Raw genomic sequence first — 21,876 nt, forward strand, 5'->3', positions numbered from 1 at the left:
TTGCTGGAAACAGTGAACACAGTTACACACATTTCTCTTCTGATTGAAACAATGTGTTAATATTTTGTGAACAAAACACTTAACCATGAATTTTGTATTCACTGATGACATTTGTATTTAACGTTTTGTAAAAGGTATAAGATTTGCAAATCAGGTGCTAAGGCAATAAATGTATTTGAGCATTTGATCATTGCTGTTCTGCTACCGCTATGTTTCAACACAGACCCCAAAATTGCTTGTACATGATTGAGAAAAACTGTATCTACACAACATCCTTTACCCATTACAGTTGTCACAATAGACTTCCAACAAAAGGCAGAAATATTCAACGTCAATCTCCGTTCTATTTGTGAAAATCATAAATTCTTGGGACATGCTGGCCAAATACTGCACACGTATGTTTTTTTTGTTAATCCATAGGAAGGAAATGTGAAAATATGTTATTATGTAGATGTTCCCTCAAGCCTGCTCATGGTTTGAGTCATCTTATTTGGGTATGACTATGAATACTAATCAATGGATTTGTTGTGAGCTTCTACTTGTTGGATTAGAATGTGTTGACAACCAATCTAAACAATATGATCAGCAGAATCACGCACACATGCACACATTGAATACAGTAAGCTATAATGGTGTACAATAGAAGATGGGGTAAGTCATAATGGATTAGGTTTCTTGCGGTGAAGTGCTCTCTCTGGGAGGCTGAGGAAGAGAGAAAGTTCCAAAATCCAAGGACAAAGACATCCCCACTAAACTCAAAGGCTCTGTGATCTCATAGTTTAGGGAGAGCATAGTACAAAGCGTAAGGCTACACAGAGCAACCCTTTACATATAGAGCAGATTCTCTTTGAGTCTTAAATTTGAATGACAAGACTAAGTATATTTGTTATGTAGCTATGTATGCTCCTTGGAGAAGTAAAATAAATACTGTCGTAACCTGCATTGGAAGTGTAACCAGTATTTCAATGCACTGACAAAATACTATAAACTGTATGCTTTCTGAACCAAAATGCGAACTTGTCTGTCTTTGAGAAATACATGAAAAAGATATGTTTTAACTAAGAAGATATAATAGATATAATTTTGATTGATGCTCTGTGTTTGGCAGATAGGATAATCAAAGGAGAGAGACAAATAGCCCATTTGGTGATTTCTAAGAATTCTCCACAAGTGGGATTGAGGGAATCAACATTCTCCAGATGTTAGGAATAATGGTCAGCATTTTCAAAAAGGAATATTTTGTGAAATGATTGCTGATATAGTATTGATCCCTCTCAGTCTCTCTCACATTAAAGTTGACCAAAATGAAGCTTTACTTTGGAATGCTATATCGCTGTCATATACTGTACGTTGTTCTGCTCGGTGATGTTAGGAGGGACGTAAAGTCCACCATAATGCATGTATGATAGCAGCACAAACATTAGGAACGCATAGACTAAAGGAAGGGATGAGTATTGCAAAAGGGACTAAAACAATCCCTGAGAAGATAAAAGCACTCATTTATAAAGAATTTATTTGAACTTTGATCAGACAGTATCTTGAATGCTCTTCTTTCAAAGCACGACTTGAAAGGGTCTGCTGTGGTGTAACTTTCACGAGCTATAACAATGATCTTAGAATTCCAGTCATGTCCTCATAAGGCAGGTTGCAACTTAATGTAGGCATATTGCAAATGCTTTACTAAAGTTCAGCTTTTTCTTTTAAAATCACTTTTATTGGATGTTATTCCAATAATAAGATCATGAAAGACAGTATGGTACAAATCACTCACACTGCCACAGTCCCAAATACATTTATGTTAATTTTGAGTTTGCCACCTGATATGAAATGGATGGATTCTTGCAGCTCTCTAGTGGCCAAAATGTAAAACTGCATATTCAGAGCAGTCCAAACATGTTAGACAATCCACATTGATTGATGATTTGCACTTACACTGAGTATACGAAACATTAAGGACACCTGCTCTTTACATGACATAGACTGACCAGGTAAATCCAGGTGAAAGCTATGATCTGTTACTGATGTCAGTCAGTGTAGATGAAGGGGAGGAGACAGGTTAAATAAGGATTTTTTAAGCCATGAGACAATTGAGACATGGATTGTGTATGTGTGCCATTCAGAGGGTAAATGGGCAAGACAAAATATTTCAGTGCCTTTTGAACAGGGCATGGTAGTAGGTTCCAGGCGCACCAGTTAGTGTCAAGAACGGCAATGCTGCTTGGTTTTTCCACGCCCAACAGTTTCCCGTGTGGATCAAGAATGGTCCACCATCCAGAGGACATCCAGCCAACTTGACACAACTGTGGGAAGCATTGGAGTCAACATGGGCCAGCATCCCTGTGGAACGCCTTCGACACCTTGTAGAGTCCATCCCCCGTCAAATTTAATCTGTTCTGAGGGCAAATGAGGGGGTGCAACTCAATATTAGGAAGGTGTTCCTAATGTTTGGTATACTCAGTGTATATTGTCCTTAAGATTCGGAGAGAAACAGTTCACACCATTTGTGGCCAAAAATTACAGAACAGCTCTGAACCATGTCAGCAGCGCATTTTAGAAATCATATGTGGTCCTCCATGTTTATGAAAATGGTCCTGTTCATTTTGTCCTACTACATACTGTATTGCATGTGTTACAAAATAAATAGTAATTTTCAAATAGCTGGTTTAACGCAAAGTTGACAAACACCACCTGAATATATTTTACTATCAGCGGAACATTCTGAACTGATTTAACATCTGGTATTTTCATTCAATTATATAAAACCCCCACAAATTAAAGTCCACTGTTATTGCAAATACAAAATGGCACAAATTCCTGATTTTCAAATGATTACAAGCACTGCAAAATTACATCTTATAATGAGATCTGGCAGTATAACAATTATACTGCGAGGAGGGTAAAAGTATTTCTTGACAGTAAACCTATGTAACGTATTGAAAATCTATAATGCTCTCACTAGGTAGGTGCAACCGGGTGTTTATCAAAACCCAGTGTGAATGTAACAGACACGGGGATGATGGATGTGGAAATGCAATATCCCTGTGTGTGAATTATTAACTAGCATGGGTTAGTGAAGGAAAGGGGATATTTAAGCTAGAATCCTTTGTTGAAAATATAACAAAGCTGGCACCACTCCTCTGTTTTGGTAAAAAGCTGAAGTAAGGGCCTGGATAATTGTAACCACTCTCAAATTCATAGACAGAGCTATGGATGCAAGGACTGACCATCCATGATATCACAATTACAGTTCTACTCATGTTTTTGAGGCTATACTGTGTATGTTTACATTTACATAGTTTACAAACATTGGAGTAAATCAAGTATATATTTTGGAATCTGATGAGGTATTACAGTTGAACTAAGCTCATGAGGCATTTATAAGTTATATTATTCAATAATCAATTAGTATATATCATTAATTTACAAGAAAAAAATGTACAGTGCATTCGGAAAGTATTCAGACCCCTTGACTTCTTCAAAATGTTGTTACGTTACAGCCTTATTCTAAAATTTATACAATTATTTTATTTTCTCTCATCATTCTACACACAATATCCCATAATGTCAAAGCAAAAACAGGTTTAGAAATTTTTGCAAATGTATAAAAAAACAACAACAGAAATATCACATTTACATAAGTATTCAGACCCTTTGCTCAGTACTATGTTGAAGCACATTTTGCAATGATTACACCTTTGAGTCTTCTTGCGTATGACGCTACAAGCTTGACACACCTGTATTTGGGGAGTTTCTCCCATTCTTCTCTGCAGATCCTCTCAAGCTCTGTCAGGTTGGATGGGGAGCGTCACTGCACAGCTATTTTCAGGTCTCTCCAGTGATGTTCGATCGGGTTCAAGTCCAGGCTTGAGACTTGTCCCAAAGCCACTCCCTCGTTGTCTTGGCTGTGTGCTTAGGGTCGTTGTCCTGTTGGAAGGTGAACCTTCGCCCCGTCTGAGGTCCTGAGCACTCTGGAGCAGGTTTTCATCAAGGATCTCTCTGTACTTTGCTCCGTTCATCTTTCCCTCGATCCCAGTCCCTGCCGCTGAAAAACATCCCCACAGCATGATGCTGCCACCACTATACTTCACTGTAGCGCTGGTGCCAGGTTTCCTCCAGGCGTAATGCTTGGCATTCAGGCCAAAGAGTTCAATCTTGGTTTCATCAGACCAGAGAATCTTGTTTCCTTTCAATTCCAAGCTGTCATGTACATTTTACTGAGGAGTGGCCTCCGTCTGGCCACTCATCCATAAAGGCCTGATTGGTGCAGTGCTGCAGAGATGGTTGAGATTCTGGAAGGTTCTCCCATCTCCACAGAGAAACTCTGGAGCTCTGTCAGAGTCACATGCACTGTCAACTGTGGAACCGACTGTGGAACCGATGTGTGCCTTTCCAAATCATATCCAATCAATTGAATTTACCACAGATGGACTCCAATGAAGTTGTAGAAACATCTCAAGGATGATCAATGGAACCAGGATGCACCTGAGCTCAATTTCGAGTCTCATAGCAAAGGGTCTGAATACTTATGTAAATAAGGTATTTTTGTCTTTATTTTTATATATGTACCAAAAAAATGTACAAACCTTTTTTTCCCTTTGTCATTATGGGGTATTGTGTGTAGGTTGATGAGGAACCTTTTTAATCTCATCCATTTTAGAATAAGGCTGTTTCGTAACAAAATGTGGAAAAAGTCAAGGGGTCTGAATGGTTTCTGAATGTGCTGTATGTAGCAACTAAGGATTCTAACTTTAAGGTATGGTCAATTTGGAACGAAATGGTTCTCCTAGGGTTATTTTTCAACAGACCCACAATCTCTTTAACCTTCTTTGTTAATTTGTGGTTTCTATTTCTTTCTCACACTTGCAGGAGAAATGCCCTCTAGTTTCAACAAACACAACCTAGCAACGTACAGTATTAATTAAATCACTGAGGTGGTTTCTGGAGTGAACCAAGGTTTTGTATCAACATAATTGTACTATAAGTATCCAGGGTAAACTACCAATGGTTCAAAATAATGTCTTTGCCACACTGAGTGATATGAATGTGCCAAAGGTCAGTATACGGATCAAGCGCCTCTGTCTCTGCTGGTGTTTTTACAGGAGTAGCCTACATTGGTATAGTGCTGTGAATAACAGCAACATGGAGAGGGGCCAGGGCTATACCTCTGAATCTACAGTAGGCTGGTTCAGAGTATAGCCTTGGGCTAATAATCCCTGCTATTTCTCCTGGCTAAAAGTGTCAACATCACCAGCGCTAGTTGGAATGCAGCCTTTCAGGATTCAGACAAGCCAATGCCATTTGTCATCTGCAATTATGTCCAGTATTAGCTTCCTGGTAAAAGTGAGTTTAATAATTGCCTCTGGTAAGAAAGAAAAATGTGGATATTAGACCTCACAGAGGTAATTGAAATTCCTATTTTTAGTACTTCAGAGGGCTGCAATACTTATCAGCAATTATTATGGACCATGGTCCTTCCACACATTTTTTTTGAAACAGCTCCCATATTCTATTTCCTCATTCAAAGACTATTTTGTTTTGTGTTAAATTGTTTTCTCATTTGAAGCAAAAAAACAGCTATGAGAATGAAATGTAACGCATTGCCTTGCGAGGGAATTTGACTACGCATTTTTTCCTAAAGTATATATTTTTTTCACATTTTCTGTGTGTAAACCAGTTACTGATATAAACCCTCTGTTTAAAGCCCAAACCACATGATGTCTAAATATAACTGACAGATTCATGGGAGGTGGAAAGGGGTCACTGGATTACCCAGTTTATTGTTGGATCAGGGGATAAAATCTAAATGTATTTTGTCAGTAAACAAAATCAAACTGTGCCTCCCTTCAGGAGCAGTATATTAATGCAGCTCTTATAATGTGATTTGTGAAATTCTAAAGTACATTTTAAAAGTATTAACTCAATAATGTGTTGTTAGTGCTGCCATGAAATCAGGTATGACAGGTTCTTTCAAGGCTGTTCTGTGCTGTTCATAAGGGAGATACAGATGAGACCTGTATTGAAAGCTAATGTACAGTATCTGAGCAGTTTGTTCCCTGGAATTTATGATCCTCTCCAGAGATGGTGTTTATAATGAGGAGATGGTCTTGTCAGCTTCTGCCCTAACAATGGGAGTCGTTGTCCCAAAGCTGGGAAGACAGGTGGTCTGCTTATCAGTCTGCTTATCGGTCTGCTTATCACTGTATTCTCACTGTATTCTGGACAGATTTTGATGGGGTGGACCCTCGAGCTTCACCTCTTCCTCTCTGTCCTGATTGAGTTCTATAGAGTGAAGAGTCATAGGAATCAGTGTCATAGTTCATTCACTATATGTCCTTCAAGGGTACGAAGGTCAAACATCTCTGCTCGTACCCACATGAAGCATACGTGTTTAGAAAAAGTGGGAAAAATAGTGGTAAGGCCCTTTCAAAAGGTTTGTGTTTGTGATGACTCATAATTGAAGAGCTGAAGAACAAGGTTCAAATGTTCATGTATTATTTGAACACTTCTGTGTGTTCATCAAACAAATCCTGTGGAAAATAACAGCATAGAAGGAAGGTACAGTATCCATAAGGTGAACCCTTCATGTATCCAATCTCTGCTTCACATATTTCATATTAGCCAGGAAACTGATGATGTGAATTGAAGGTTCACATTTTGTCCATAATGACTGTGCTGCCTGTAGCCGATCTCTCACTTTGCAGTTCCTTTGGATTTTTCATCTTGACACGATTCATGATTCTTTTTCACTTTCTGACACAATGATTACAATGAAACGCAATGGTGAGCCTGAGCCATTATAACCTCATCATGCATGATTAAAGAATGGAAAACTAAGGGAGGGGAAGTTAGCCTTTGACATGAGCAACATCAACACAGCATAGATCAATAGCATCAGCAAATCCCATTTTCTATTGTGGTTTGCCATAATAATTCAATAGAATATGTGCAGTTGATTCTGAGGTACAAATGGTTTTGAAGTGTAAATGAGTTGGAAGGAGCAGCTAGAACCATATATCTACTCATACATCACATTGTGTTTGGATACAACAACACATCACTGGGAGAAACTTCCTGTAATAATGTGTCTAGTGTCATTCTCTGGGAACCACACTGGCCAGATTGTGTTACCCAACACATTACGGCAGAACCACATCTAAATAAATAATCCATACCTTAAGTGTTTGATCCCCCAGATGGCTTCTTTAATGCATAAGAACTGTTTAGATCAATAAGTAAGGTCTACCAGGAGAAATATGAGGCCTTTATTCATCATATCCCACTGAGATTGTGCTGCCACACGCGTAACACCAGGACACTTTACTCTTTAAAATGCACTTCCTTGCACTTTCCTTACCTCACACAGTCCCAGGTATGCTCTCAAAACTGAAAACTCAAAGAGCCATGGCACCATTTTAAAAGGAAAGAAAACCATTGTAAGTTCTGTATATACTTTTTAATAGGGGCATTTTATATGTCATACTTTTTTCAGCATTTTAAACATACATTTAGGAATATGCTATGTAGGCTTTTTTTCATAATTATTTGTTTATAACCTACACATTATCTTGGGGCACAAACCAATCTGTTAGCCTGAAGTCAGTGTGATTGTGTGAACTCCGCCCTGTCAATGCGTCATGCGAACTAAATCACACGCACACACTTTTCTTCTCACGTTGTGAAAATGCAACGTAGACTTCCGATTGAAAAGTTTTCATTCTGGAGCTATTGAAGTGAGTGCTAGGCTACTTCCCGAGTTTTTCCTGCTTCTATGTGTAATAATTTTTAAACGAAATTGTAGTGTATTGAAAATCACGTCATATAAAGTAGGCTACTGAGAGAAGTTTGAATTTTTAACACCTCTCATAAATATGCGTTGATTGGATTGAGAGTTTCCTGTAGCGCCGGTTGTTATTTTGCCTAGCTAACGTTACTTGATCACGTTTTCCTGCTGAGGGAAAACAATTTGACAGCTAGCCTAATAGGTATATTGCTCTCTTGCGAAAGTGACATTTAAGCTACAAATAGGCCTATGCACTAATTTGTTGAAGGGTGCCTTCAAAGAGATTAAATGTGCATTTCATTGTGAAGACAGTAGGCAATATAACAATATATGCCATACCAGTGCATTTAGTTGGAAATATTGTAGGTGCAGTCTAAACCTAAAAGATGTGGCGCTGAAAATAGCCATAGGCTATATATATATATCAACCAAAGTAATGTAATCAATAGACACGCACAACTTGGAGCAGAAATATGTAATTTTACAGTAGCCTATACTGTAGGTGAAAATACACAAGTATTAATCGTTTACTCAGGACATTCTTCTGACATTTTTGTCAAGTGTGATTTGTGAGACCTGAAGATGAAGCCAGTAATAGTTGTGCATGGCGGTGCATGTGCCATCCCGGATGATATGGCTAAGGCATCAGTGGATGGGGTGAAGTCTACAGCTACTGCAGGCTTTCTGGCTATGAAGAGAGGAGGCAGTGCATTGGATGCTGTTGAGCTGTCTGTTAGGGCCTTAGAAGATAACCCAACCTTTGATGCAGGTACTTTCCCTGTGCTGCTGGTGTGGTGATTTGAATTGTATCTCCAATGGTGATAGTTCTCTATTGAAACATATCATAGATATTTTCATATTTTTTGCAGAGATCGAAATGAGTTCAAATTTCATTCAAATTAAATGTAAATGTTTTACAATTGGTTCAACATAAACGTTTACTTTAAGCTTCAATTATATAGCTTGTAAACTCCATTTGCGATTGTGAATTCTCTCTGGTCTCATATTCAGATGCATTTTAGTGAGAGTTGCTCGGGGCTCCTGATTTTTTAAAATCAATAATTCAATTAAGTTTGATTTCAGCTAATGCCACATTTAAAACACTACCCACTGACCCTATTTAACTTTATAATCTTAAGCATTTTTCACAGTGGGCCTGAATATTTTCCCATTTTCTGATGTAATTTCCAAAGGTAGAATATGGTAGTATTCAAATGAGAAGGGTATCATGACATGTGATAAGTTCCATGTAACACATGTCATCTCTCTCACGTTACATTTTGGAACACCAGAAGTACATTCATTTCCAATGGAATGCTGTGTTTTCCTTGCAGCATTGTGTTGCTGAGGCAGTTGCAGTGCGTTCTGTGTGGTGGATACGTTGGATTTATCGAGCGTATGTGTAGATGGCTATGATAGAAATGGCAGCAGAAGGTGAATGATGCATTTTTGTTGCATGCATATCCAGATGATGCTGCGTACTATTTTGCGCTATGATCTGTGGGATCAAGGCGTAAGGAGTCTACTTAACGATCAGTCTAATGGCATTAAACGGTTTGGAGCAATCATCGGATTACACCAAACCATAAGGAAGCACAAGACACTTCATTAACACACTCAGCTTATCGGGACCCATCTAGTTTGTGATGGCTAACTGCCACATTAGGTGAAATGCCAGATCCTCTTTAAGGCATTGTAGCGAAATCAGCACTTCATCACAGGATAATTGTATACACTGAAGCAGTTGGCACTCAGGAGCAAGGTCTAATCAATAGGCCACTAATGCAATCTCACTTTGGGGGGAAAGACTGCAAGTTACAATGACCTCTGGGTGTAGTGAAGAGACCTGATATTGTGTTATTACACAGCAATAGGCAGCTCTTTGTACTCCATTGACATTGATAAACTTTTCTATCAACACACTGTTAGGAAGAAGAAAGTGTTTCAAAATATGCAACTACGTTGCCACAAATATCAATAGATTTTCAATTTGTCTGAAGTAAGAAATGGCAAAAAAAATACTATTTATTTTGGTGTTGAATGACAAACTCTTGACCAACTCTTTCCTTTAGTCATGGTCTGAGAGAACCTGACCCCTGATGAATGTGACCCACCATTTCATTTCAGGTCATGGAGCAGTACTGAATACTAATGGAGAAGTGGAGCTGGACTCCATCATTATGGATGGAAGGACTCTAGCTGCTGGAGCTGTGTCTTCGGTGAAGAACATCTCCAACCCTGTGTCACTGGCCCACGCTGTGATGGAAAAGGTTATCTTTCTCTTTGTCCAATCTTTTCTTATTTCCTCTTTCTTATCTCAGCTAAACAATGCATGCTGGTTACGTCTACTAGAAGAGAAGGAACGCTGGGTACAGTATTGATCAGGCTGTAGCCCGGGTCAATCATCCTTTTTGGTTTGGAAGAATACTATGAAATGGTGTATTTTGTTCCCTCTTCGTCCTGTTGCTTTTTGAGGTTGGTTTGTATTTGGTTCGATTTTGAAAATGTAAAAATATCACTGTTTTCCATTTCGGGTTTTATTTAAAAATTTTTGCAATAAATGCACTATGCATTATGTGGTTTGAATGCTGTAACACAGAATACAACAATTAATAAGAATCTCATAATGGCAGTGACTGCCCATTACTGCTTATACCTTATTGTCCTTCATTTATTCACGTTACTTTACTTTAGTAAAATATTTCAGTTGTTGTGTATATTACAATTGTTATATTTGATGACTTTATTATTTAATTCCAAGTCATCATCTCATCTCTATAAAGCTGCTGCCTATACTGTCTGATAAAATAGCTTCCTCAAAGCTTGGCGGACAGGAGCTTTGGGCCTGTAACCGAAAGGTTGCTGGATTGAATCCCCGAACTGACAAGGTAAAAATCTGTTGTTCTGCACCTGAGCAAGGCAGTTAACCCACTGTTCCCCTGGCACCGATGACGTGGATGTGGATTAAGGCAGCCCTCCGCACCTCTCTGATTCAGAGGGTTTGGGTTAAATGCTGAAGACACATTTCAGTCGAATGTAGGTATCACTTTTTCCATTCCCCTAAATAATGCATACTTTACGACACCTGAATACCAACTATCAATCACTTAGATTATGTACAGTTGAAGTCAGAAAAATAGCAGAGAGAATGAGCTATTTCAGCTTTATTTATTTCATCACATTCCCAGTGGGTCAGAAGTTTACAGACACTCAATTAGTATTTGATAGAATTGCCATTAAATTGTTTAACTTGGGTCAAATGTTTCGGGTAGCTTTGCACAAGCTTCCCACAATAAGTTGGGTGAATTGTGTCCCATTCCTCCTGACAGATCTGGTGTAACTGAGTCAGGTTTGTAGGCCTCCTTGCTCGCACACGATTCTTCAGTTCTGCCCACAAATCTTCTATAAGATTAAGGTCAGGGCTTTGTGATGGCCACTCCAATACCTTGTCTATGTTGTCCTTAAGCCATTTTGCCACAACTTTGGAAGTATGCTTGGGGTCATTGTCCAATTGGAAGACCCATTTTATTTATTCGTTATTTTACCAGATAAGTTGACTGAGAGCACGTTCTCATTTGCATTTTATTTATTTGTTATTTTACCAGATAAGTTGACTGAGAACACGTTCCCATTTGCAACCAAGCTTTAACTTCCTCACTGATGTCTTGAGATGTTGCTTCAATATATCCACATAATTGTCCTCCCTCATGATACCATCTATTTTGTGAAGTGTATCAGTCCCTCCTGCAGCAAAGCACCCCCACAACATGATGTTGCCACCCCCATGCTTCAAGGTTGGGATGGTGTTCTTCAGCTTGCAAGCCTCCCCCTTTTTCCTCCAAACATAACGATGGTCATTATGGCCAAACAGTTATATTTTTGTTTCATCAGACCAGAGGACATTTCCCCAAAAAGTACGGTCCCCATGTGCAGTTGCAAACCATTGTCTGGCTTTTTTTATGGCGGTTTGGAGCAGTGGCTTCTTCCTTGCTGTGTGGCCTTTCAGGTTATGTTGATATAGGACTTGTTTTACCGTGGATATAGATACTTTTGTACCTGTTTCCTCCAGCATCTTCACAATGTGCTTTGTTGTTGTTCTGGGATTGATTTGCACTTTTCGAACCAAAGTATGTTCATCTCTAGGAGACAGAACGTGTCTCCTTCCTGAGCGGTTGTCACACCCTGACCATAGTTTACTTTGTATATTTCTATGTTTTGGTTGGTCAGGGTGTGAGCTGAGTGGGCATTCTATGTTTCATGTCTAGTTTGTCTATTTCTATGTCTGGCCTGATATGGTTCTCAATCAGAGGCAGGTGTTAGTCATTGTCTCTGATTGGGAACCATATTTAGGTAGCCTGGGTTTCACTGTGTGTTTGTGGGTGATTGTTCCTGTCTCTGTGTTTGCACCAGATAGGACTGTTTCGGTTTTCGTTACGTTCATTTACGTTCTTTGTTTTGTAGTGTTTGTATTGATTCGTGTTTTTACATTTGTTTATTAAACATGGATCGCAATCTACACGCCGCATTTTGGTCCGACTCTCCTTCACCACAAGAGAACCGTTACAGCGGTATGATGGCTACGTGGTCCCATGGTGTTAATACTTGCGTACTATTGTTTGTACAGATGAACGTGGTACCTTCAGGCGTTTGGAAATTGCTCCGAAAGATGAACCAGACTTGTGGAGGTCTACAATTTTTTTTGCTGAGGTCTTGGCTGATTTCTTTTGAGTTTCCCATGATGTCAAGCAAAGAGGCACTGAGTTTTAAGGTAGGCCTTGAAATTCATCCACAGGCACACCTCCAATTGACTCAAATTATGTCAATTAACCTATCAGAAGCTTCTAAAGCCATGACATAATTTCTGGAACTTTCCAAGCTGTTTAAAGGCACGGTCAACTTAGTATATAGTATAGTATAGTATATTCTGACCCACTGGAATTGTGATACAGTGAATTAGAAATAATCTGTCTGTAAGCAATTTTTGGAAAAGTTACTTGTGTCAAGCACAAAGTAACTGTCCTAACTGACTTACCAAGACTATAGTTTGTTAACAAGAAATTTGTGGAGTGGTTGAAAACCTAAGTGTATGTAAACTTTCAACCTTATATTCAGGTAGAGATGCCTCGTGAAGCAACTTCTCTCATTCCTCTCATCATGCATTCTTCTGTCTTTTCTCGTTTTCTCCTTGTCTTCCCCACACTAACCTAATGTAACAGGCGTAAAAGAAACACACAGACCGGACAAGTAGGCTGGCAATGGATTATGGTCATTGTAGTTAACCATGTTTTCTGCCCTAAACTATGTAGAATATTGGCCTGTTGGAAACTACAGTTCCCTATAATTTCTCAACAGAAACTGCTCAATGTGCTCATTGAGTTCAAATAATTTAACCAATGTTGGCCAATTTAGTAGTTTAAGAATGAAAAATGGAATGAAAATGTTGGTTAAATTGCTCAGCACTAGGTGCCAGGTTAATTAACCGTCTTTAGAAATATTCCACCTTTGTTTGTGTCACCCTTTTACTACCTTTTCCAGTACTAAAGGGCTTTTATTCTGCTAGCCGAATATAGCACTTCACTCCTCTGAGCTGCTGAAAGTGCAAAGTGTAGGAAAGTATTCAGACCACGACTTTTTCAACATTTTGTTACGTTACAGCCTTATTCTAAAAAAAAAATGTTTTTAAATCCTCAGTAATCTACACACAATACCCCATAATGATGAAGTGAAAACAGGTTTTTAGAAATGTTTGCTAATTTATAAAAAATGTAAAACTGAAATATGACATTTACAAAAGTTTTCAGACCCTTTGCTATGCGACTTGAAATTGAGCTCAGTTGATCATCCTTGTGATATTTCTACAAGGCCACTTGTGGTAGATTCAATTGATTGGAGAGTGATACACCTGTCTTTATAAGGTCTCACAGTTGACAGTGCATGTCAGAGCATAAACCAAGCCATGAGGCCGAAGGAATTGTTCGTAGAGCTCCTAGACAGGATTGTGTCAAGGCACAGATCTGGGGAAGGGTACCAAAAAGTGTCTGCAGCATTGAAGGTCCCCAAGAACACAGTGGCCTCCATCATTCTTAAATGGAAGAAGTTTGGAACCACCAAGACTCCTAGAGCTGGCCGCTTAGTACTCTGCCAATCAGGCCTTTATGGTAGAATGGCCAGCCCGAAGACACTCTTCAGGAAAAGGCACATCCCGCTTGCCACCGGCAGTCTTGGTGACTCTCAGACCATTAGAAACAAGATTCTCTGATCTGATGGAACAAAAAGTCAACTCTTTGGCCTGAATGCCAAGCATCACGTCTGGAGGATACCTGGCACCATCATGCAGTGGGGGTGTTTTTCAGTGGCAGGGACTGGGAGACTAGTTAGGATTGAAGCAAAGATGAACAAAGCAAAGTACAGAGAGAGATCCTTTTTTTAAAAACCCTTTTTCTCCCCAATTGGTAGTTACAGTCTTCTCTCATCGTTGCAACTCCTGCACAGACTCAGGGGAGGCAAAGGTCGAGAGCCATGCATCCTCTGAAACACAACCCAACCAAGCCACACTGCTTCTTCACACAATGCACATCCAACCCAGAAGCCAGCCGCACCAATGTGTCAGAGGAAACACCGTACACCTAGCAACCTGATCAGCGTGTACTGCACCCGTCCCACCACAGGAGTGCGCAATGAGACAAGGATACCCTGCCGGCCTAACCCGGACAACGCTGGGCCAATTGTGCGCTGCCCCATGAGCCTCCCGATTGCAGCCGGCTGCGATAGAGCCTAGGCTCGAACCCAGAATCTCTGGTGGCACAGTGCGGTACAGTGCCTGAGACCACTGCGCCATCCGGGAGGCCACAGAGAGACCCTTGATGAAAACCTGCTCAGGACCTCAGACTGGGGCAAAGGGTCACCTTCCGACAGGACAATGACCCTAATCACACAGCCAAGACAACACAGGAGTGGCTTCGGGATAACTCTCTGAATGTCATTGAGTGGCCCAGCCAGAGCCCAGACTAGAGGTCGACCGATTATGATTTTTCAACGCCGATACCGATATCGATTAGTGGGGGACCAAAAAAAGCCGATACCGATTTATGTGCCGTTTTTTTAAACATTAAATTTTTTTTTTTTTTTTAAATATATATATATATATATATATATTTCTAATGCTGAATGAACAATGAACACTTTTAATTTAACTTAATATAATACATCAGTAAAAATCCATTTAATCTCAAATAATGAAACATGTTCACTTTGGTTTAAATAATACAAAAACAAAGTGTTGGAGAAGAAAGTAAAGGTGCAATATGTGCCATGTAAGAACGCTAACGTTTAAGTTCCTTGCTCAGAACATATGAAAGCTGGTGGTTCCTTTTAACATGAGTCTTCAATATTCCCAGATAAGAAGTTTTAGGTTGTAGTTATTATAGGACTATTTCTCTGTATACCATTTGTATTTCATATACCTTATTGGATGTTCTAATAGGTACTTTAGTATTGCCAGCCTAATCTCTGGAGTTGATAGGCTTGAAGTCATAAACCGCGCAATGCTTGAAGCATTGCGAAGAGCTGCTGGCAAACGCAGTCAAGTGCTGTTTGAATGAATGCTTACAAGCCTGCAGCTGCCTAGCACCGCTCAGACTGCTCTATCAAATCATAGACTTAATTATAATATAATCACACACAGAAATACGAGCATTAATATGGTCAAATCCGGAAACTATCATTTCGAAAACAATTTGTTTATTCTTTCAGTGAAATACAGAACCGTTCCATATTTTATCTAACGGGTGGCATCCATAAGTCTAAAAATTGCTGTTACATTGCACAATCTTCAATGTTATGTCATAATTACGTAAAATTCTGGCAAATTAGTTCGCAACGAGCCAGGCGGCCCAAACTGCTACATATACCCTGACTCTGCCTGCAATGAACGCAAGAGAAGTGACACAATTTCCCTAGTTAATATTGCCTGCTAACATGAATTTCTTAACTAAATATGCAGGTTTCAAAAAATATACTTCTGTGTATTGATTTTAAGAAAGGCATTGATGTTTAGGGTTAGGTACACATTGGTGCTATGACAGTGCTTTTTTTCGCAAATGCCTTGTTAAATCACCCGTTTGGCGAAGTAGGCCGTGACTCAATGATAAATGAACAGGCACCGCATCGATTATATGCAACGCAGGACAAGCTAGATAACTACACATGGTTGATGATATTACTAGTTTAACTAGTGATTATGTTAAGATCGATTGTTTTTATAAGATACGTTTAATGCTAGCTAGCACCTTACCTTGGCTCCTTGCTGCATTCGCATAACAGGTAGTCAGCCTGCCATGGTCTCCTCGTGGTGTGCAATGTAATCGACCATGATCGGTGTCCAAAAATGCCCATTACCGATTGTTATGAAAACTTGAAATCAGCCATAATTAATCGGTCGACCTCTAGCCCAGACCCGATCAAACATCTCTGGAGAGACCTGAAAGTAGCTGTGCAGCAACGCTCCCCATCCAAGTTGACAGAGCTACAAGAGAAGAATGGGAGAAACTCCCCAAATACAGGTTTGCCAAGCTTGTAGTGTAAATTTTAGGCTGTAACGTAACAACATGTGGAAAAAGTCAAGGGGTCTGAATACCGAAGGCACTGTATAACATATGAAGAGCTATAATACCAGGCAATTATATTCTGAAAACATTTGCAAAGGTGTGTAGATATATTTTACTAGGCAAGTCAGTGAAGAACAAATTCTTATTTTCAATGACTGCCTAGGAACAGTGAACTGTCTTGTTCAGGGGCAGAACGACAGATTTTTACCTTGTCGGCTTGGGGATTTGATCTTGCAACCTTTCGGTTACTAGTCCAACGCGCTAACCACTAGGCTACCTAGTTCTAACCACCACCTGCTGCCCCAGATGAATCACATTGATCAGGCACACAGATTTACCAGAGCTAGACATTGTGAATAATTGATAAATCAGCTTACTGAAAGGTGAAGAACCATTACATCTGGATGAGTTTGGATAGTAACTGATATGGTTGTCATTGATACAATTTTGAGTGTGAGTTCTGTTAGCTCTCCTGTTTTACGGTTGCAATTCAACTGAGTACTTTGCTATAAAAGTCAAGTCCCTGAAAATTATAACTTGAAGGCTGATTATTTACGAAGGAATTTGGTTTGAATGCAATGATAAAGATAGCTTTAAGTGGCTGTGTATCAAATACTGTGTATCTGGGCTCTTGTGTAAGATGTCATTGAATTGACTTCTCTACACATGGTTATTGCCATCCTTCAAAACTTGACCATTTTCCTTTTAGCAGAAATCAAAGGATAATCAATGGAGGCTGGTTTTTGATTTTAATCTCGATCCTTTCAGGTGATGAGAATTATAGTTTGATTATATGATTTACTCACAAGGGACATTAAGGAGTAACTCATTGAAACATGCAGATCTATTATGTGATGTAGCACTGAAAGTGATGAGATTATGGAGTGACGCTGTCCGTTTCAGATGTCACAGAACAGAATGAACAGAACTATTTGATCTAACAGCTAGGAGGTTATTAACAGGTAGAATGTGTAGGGCGGGATGCATCTCTGTTCTCACTTGGCTACTTGGTAATCTTGTAATGCTGTCAACTAATACCTCACTCCAGATGCTATCTGAAAATGGATGGGAAACACCACTAAGATGAAGGCCTGTTGCAAAAGACTGACAGCGTATCGTATTAACATAACATCTTCCATGATTTATTAATTTGCCTGACACCTTCCATCAAAATAACTGACAGGGTTTATAATGAATTGTTTGGGATACAGATTCTTCTCATTTCCTCTGGTGAAGTCTGCTCAGCTGCAGCGGAGATACATATTTGAAGTCATGAATCCCCTTCTAGACTCTTTGAAACATAACCACACAGCGATATTGCTACAATTTTGTTTTCTGAATAGCCATTGTAAAGAATACAATCTTCGGAGTCTCTGAAGTTAGGCAAGCCCAGACAAAAATAACAGGCTTTTTGTCTCCTAGTTTTATCCAACAAATCAGTGCATTATTAGCTAGCCTGACAATTCAAAGAACTGTGTTTATACCGGTGAGATTCCAACCATCCTAGTTTACCCCTTTTTTCTGCATGGATTTATATTCTCAGTGTGCTGGTTCTCTACTGCATTACCTTACCAATTTATAGATTAGATACTAACAAATCTTTCATCATGGGTGGCAGTGTAGCCTAGTGGTTAGAGCATTGGACTAGTAACCGAAAGGTTGCAAGTTCAAATCCCTGAGCTGACAAGGTACAAAATCTGTCGTTCTGCCCTTGAACAGGCAGTTAACCCACTGTTCCTAGGCCGTCATTGAAAATAAGAATTTGTTCTTAACTGACTGGCCTAGTTAAAAAAAAAAAAACATGGTAACTTCACCTTGTCACTCAGGGAACACAAAATAGTGGCCGAATGGATGATCTTGGGCTCCTGTCACCACCCTGAAAGACCATAGTCCTGCTCTGATCTGTTTAACAGCTTGGTATTAAAAATTCATCAGGGCATGATCAATGCAGCGATCAAGCTTCACTAGCCCTGTGTTCCTTCCTGTTATCTAGAGTGCACCTGGCCTGACAGAGAGATATGACATGAATAACCATTTTATTATTTAAAAGTTTCTAATGGTGTTCTCCTGTCTCCCATTACAGTACACACAGGACAAAACAGAACATTAAGACCGTTCTACATTTAGAACAGTTGAGAATGTACAGGTAACTGCCAAAATTAAGGATTAAATGTGTTAAATGTGTCTTAAAAGACTATTGGGCCAGAACAGCTTCAATGCGTCTTGGCATAGCTTCTACAAGTGTCTTTCTATTGGAGGGATGCGACACCATTCTTCCATTTTGTGTTTTGTTGATCGTGGTGGAAAACATGGTGTCGGGTCCCACTCCAGAATCTCCCATAAGTGTTCAATTAGGTTGAGATCTGGTGACTGAGACAGCCATGGTATATGGTTTACATCGTTTTCATGCTCATCATTCAGTTACCACTTGGTGCCCTGTGGATGGGGGCATTGTCCTCCTAGCCATGGTAGCCAAAATAATGGCCTGCCCAGCATTTTTATATTTGACTGTAAGCATGATGGGATGTTAATTGCTTAATTAACCCAGGAAACACACCTGTGTGAAAGCACATGCTTTCAAAATACATTGTATCCCTCATTTACTCAGGTGTTTCCATTATTTTGTCAGTTAACTATGTATTTTTTATTTAAATTATTTCACCTTTATTTAGCCAGGTAGGCTAGTTGAGAACCAGTTCTCATTTAAACTGTGGAATAAACTAAACATACAGTCAATAATAGAGTTGAAGAAAATCTATATACAGAGTGTGCAGATGAGGTAAGAAAAGGGAGTTAAGGCAATAAATAGGCCATGGTGGCAAAGTAATTACAATATAGCAATTAGACACTAGAGTGATTGATGTGCAGAAGATGAATGTGCAAGTAGAAATACAGGGGTGCAAAGGCGCAAGATAAATAAATAAATACAGTATGGGGATGAGGTAGTTGGATGGGCTATTTACAAATGGGCTATGTATAAGCTTAGAAAAACTTTAGCAGTTTTAGTTGCTCTCTAGAAACGTGTGACATTCACATTCCCTCCATTGCCGGAAATGAAAAGAGTGGTAGTGAGAGAAAGGAGAGGTGCAGGAAGAAATAGAGTGATTACAGCACAGAGACCTTTTGGCCTCTTTGGTTAGAAGTGTAGCTTCAGAAACATGTACATCTTTTCATAATTTCAATAGAACGTAAAGAGTAAATCTTTTGGTAGGTGCAGCAAGTGGCTAAACACTGAAGACAGATATCCCTAATTTCCTGGCTAAAGATTAAAATAGTATCAGTATTACAACCAATTCCATCCCCCCAGAAGTGTATCAACATCCTCCTCCCCATTATCACAAAGAAATTAACTGTATTGCTTTCCTCCTTGTTGTCCATAGAAATCTCATGTCAGCTATATAGCTGGAAATACCATGATAAAGGCTGATAAATATTAGATTGAACAAGACGGAATTGCACTTTGGATGAATGAAGGCCCATCACGGTTTTGTTTCAGGGGAAGGTGTGAGACTCATGGCATTCACACAACAGGTATGGATTTAAGATCAGATGTGGCTCAGATGTTATGGATAGTGTTACGGGACATAACAGGCAGGTCAAGGTTACCTGCCAGTCTTGTGAGCCAGGCTTGCTGATAGGCTTAAATGGGCCGTGATGCTACATAACCAGGGGCTAATAGATTTGCTCTGAGGGAAATGTCGATTTAGCATAATGGATGACAGGATGTGTCTAAGGCAACTAACTCACTGCTATATAGTGCCTAGGATTACTAATTTCTTCAGAAGAGGGGAGAAATTCCCAGTTAGATTATTACCATTTTATTTTCATTTCTTTGCACAAAATTCAATACTGGTAACACATGTAACATTATTACGGTCTAATGGTCAAAAAACAAACCTAAACTGCATCGATTTAAATTTTCTGTTTTTCTTTTTTATCCCCTATGCTTGCTGTCATCGGGATGCACTCAGACCGACCACATCATGTTGACAGACAGAGGTGCAAACATGTTTGCTGAAAGCGTTGGCATACCTGCAGTCCCTACAAACACCCTGGTGACAGAATGTGAGAGAACGGAGAGGGAGAAGGCCAAGAATTATGCTGTTGAAGTGAAGGAGCTCTTCAACTCTCAATGGTAAGAAGAATCTCCATTCATTTGTTATACCTTGGCTTGGACATAGAGTTTGCAACTATTCTGTAACACCAACGTAAGAAATACCATAAAGTCAGGCTAAATTATAACCTGCCTTTCTGACAAGTTATATTCACATTACAGTATGTTAAATAGGCTTTTCATCCTCCTGAAGACCGCAAAGTCATTACAGTAAATGAAAACGACATCACTGAGGCATTAAGCCTGCCATGCAGTGGAGCGCTGGAGAGATGTGCAACAACCACCCAGAAATCCTATGAAATGAATTCTCCCTCTATAGAGACAGCTGTTCCATCGCTGCACACTGCCAAGGAACCAGACAAGTTGACACAGTAGGGGAAGCAATCTGTGAGGCAGGCTGAATGTGAGAGAAGCAGTGGCAGGCTGTGTGATAGATGATCTGACAGTTACGGTGTGGTAATTCTGGAGAAGGCTTCCATTCCCATTGAGTGACATGTCAGAGCTAAGAAACTCAGCAACACTGCAAAGTGGTGTCATTGTTGAACAACCCCAAATGATAAGCTTTTTACTGTATGAGAGATAGGAGAACAAAGAGAGGGGAGAGAAAGAAAGACGAAGCTGGGAACGTAATGGCCTTAAGCTAGTCTGCAAGTAGAAAGCTGAGATATTGATCAATTCAAAGCTGACAAAGTTAGATAAAGTAATTGTGCAGTGTTTTCTGTGGTGTGTGTATGTGTGTGTAAATGAGTCTGAATAGAAGGATAAGAATACACCTGCAACACAGCCTTCTCATCTCCCCAAAGGAGATTGTCTGGTCAGACACTCACTACTTCGCAAATTTTCCCTTTCTCACCATTTCTCAAGGTCTGTAGTTATCTGTAGAGTAACTCTGGCAGCCCAGCAATTTCTGATCTGCATGACATGGTGGAAGCACTAGACTCTATTGGGAAATTGTGAGTGTGTTGAGAGGCTGGAGATAGGGGACACATAGCCTGGGGTTTGCCGTGAACCCACTCTCCGAGGGTGTCTCAGGCGGAGTTGGGATATGCAAAAAAACAATTCACACGTTCATAATAATACACGCTTGTACATCGCTTGTACATCTGTTTTGGATGGGAAGCATGTGGACACCTTAACTCCAACAACCCCAAGCCCGGTGGGAAGAAGTAGAACAAATAGTAGGCTGTCTGGAAGTGCTGAGTGACAGTTGGCTAAGCTACAGCCTTTCCTCGCTCTGCCTCACCCGCTGCTTCCTAATTCATGGTGTCCTGGTGTTCAAGTCCAATGCATTGGCTCTTTATGTGTTTTAATACAGAGCCCTTGGAACTAATTTACTCTCAGACTTCATTTAAGGCGATGATGCCGAGAACCTTTGC

At 39.8% G+C, this 21,876-nt stretch overlaps 1 protein-coding gene across 1 annotated transcript; it reads left to right on the forward strand.

The window, feature by feature from the left end:
- Positions 1-8,353: 8,353 nt before the first annotated feature.
- LOC109898905 (isoaspartyl peptidase/L-asparaginase-like) lies at positions 8,354-20,525 on the forward strand. The gene is made up of 3 exons (XM_020493961.2): positions 8,354-8,549; positions 9,908-10,050; positions 20,358-20,525. The coding sequence occupies exons 1-3, from the start codon at positions 8,363-8,365 to the stop codon at positions 20,523-20,525; spliced, it is 498 nt and encodes a 165-aa protein (XP_020349550.1). The 5' UTR covers positions 8,354-8,362.
- Positions 20,526-21,876: the final 1,351 nt, after the last annotated feature.

This window comes from Oncorhynchus kisutch, linkage group LG11 (assembly GCF_002021735.2).
Source record: "Oncorhynchus kisutch isolate 150728-3 linkage group LG11, Okis_V2, whole genome shotgun sequence".
Taxonomy (NCBI): domain Eukaryota; kingdom Metazoa; phylum Chordata; class Actinopteri; order Salmoniformes; family Salmonidae; genus Oncorhynchus; species Oncorhynchus kisutch.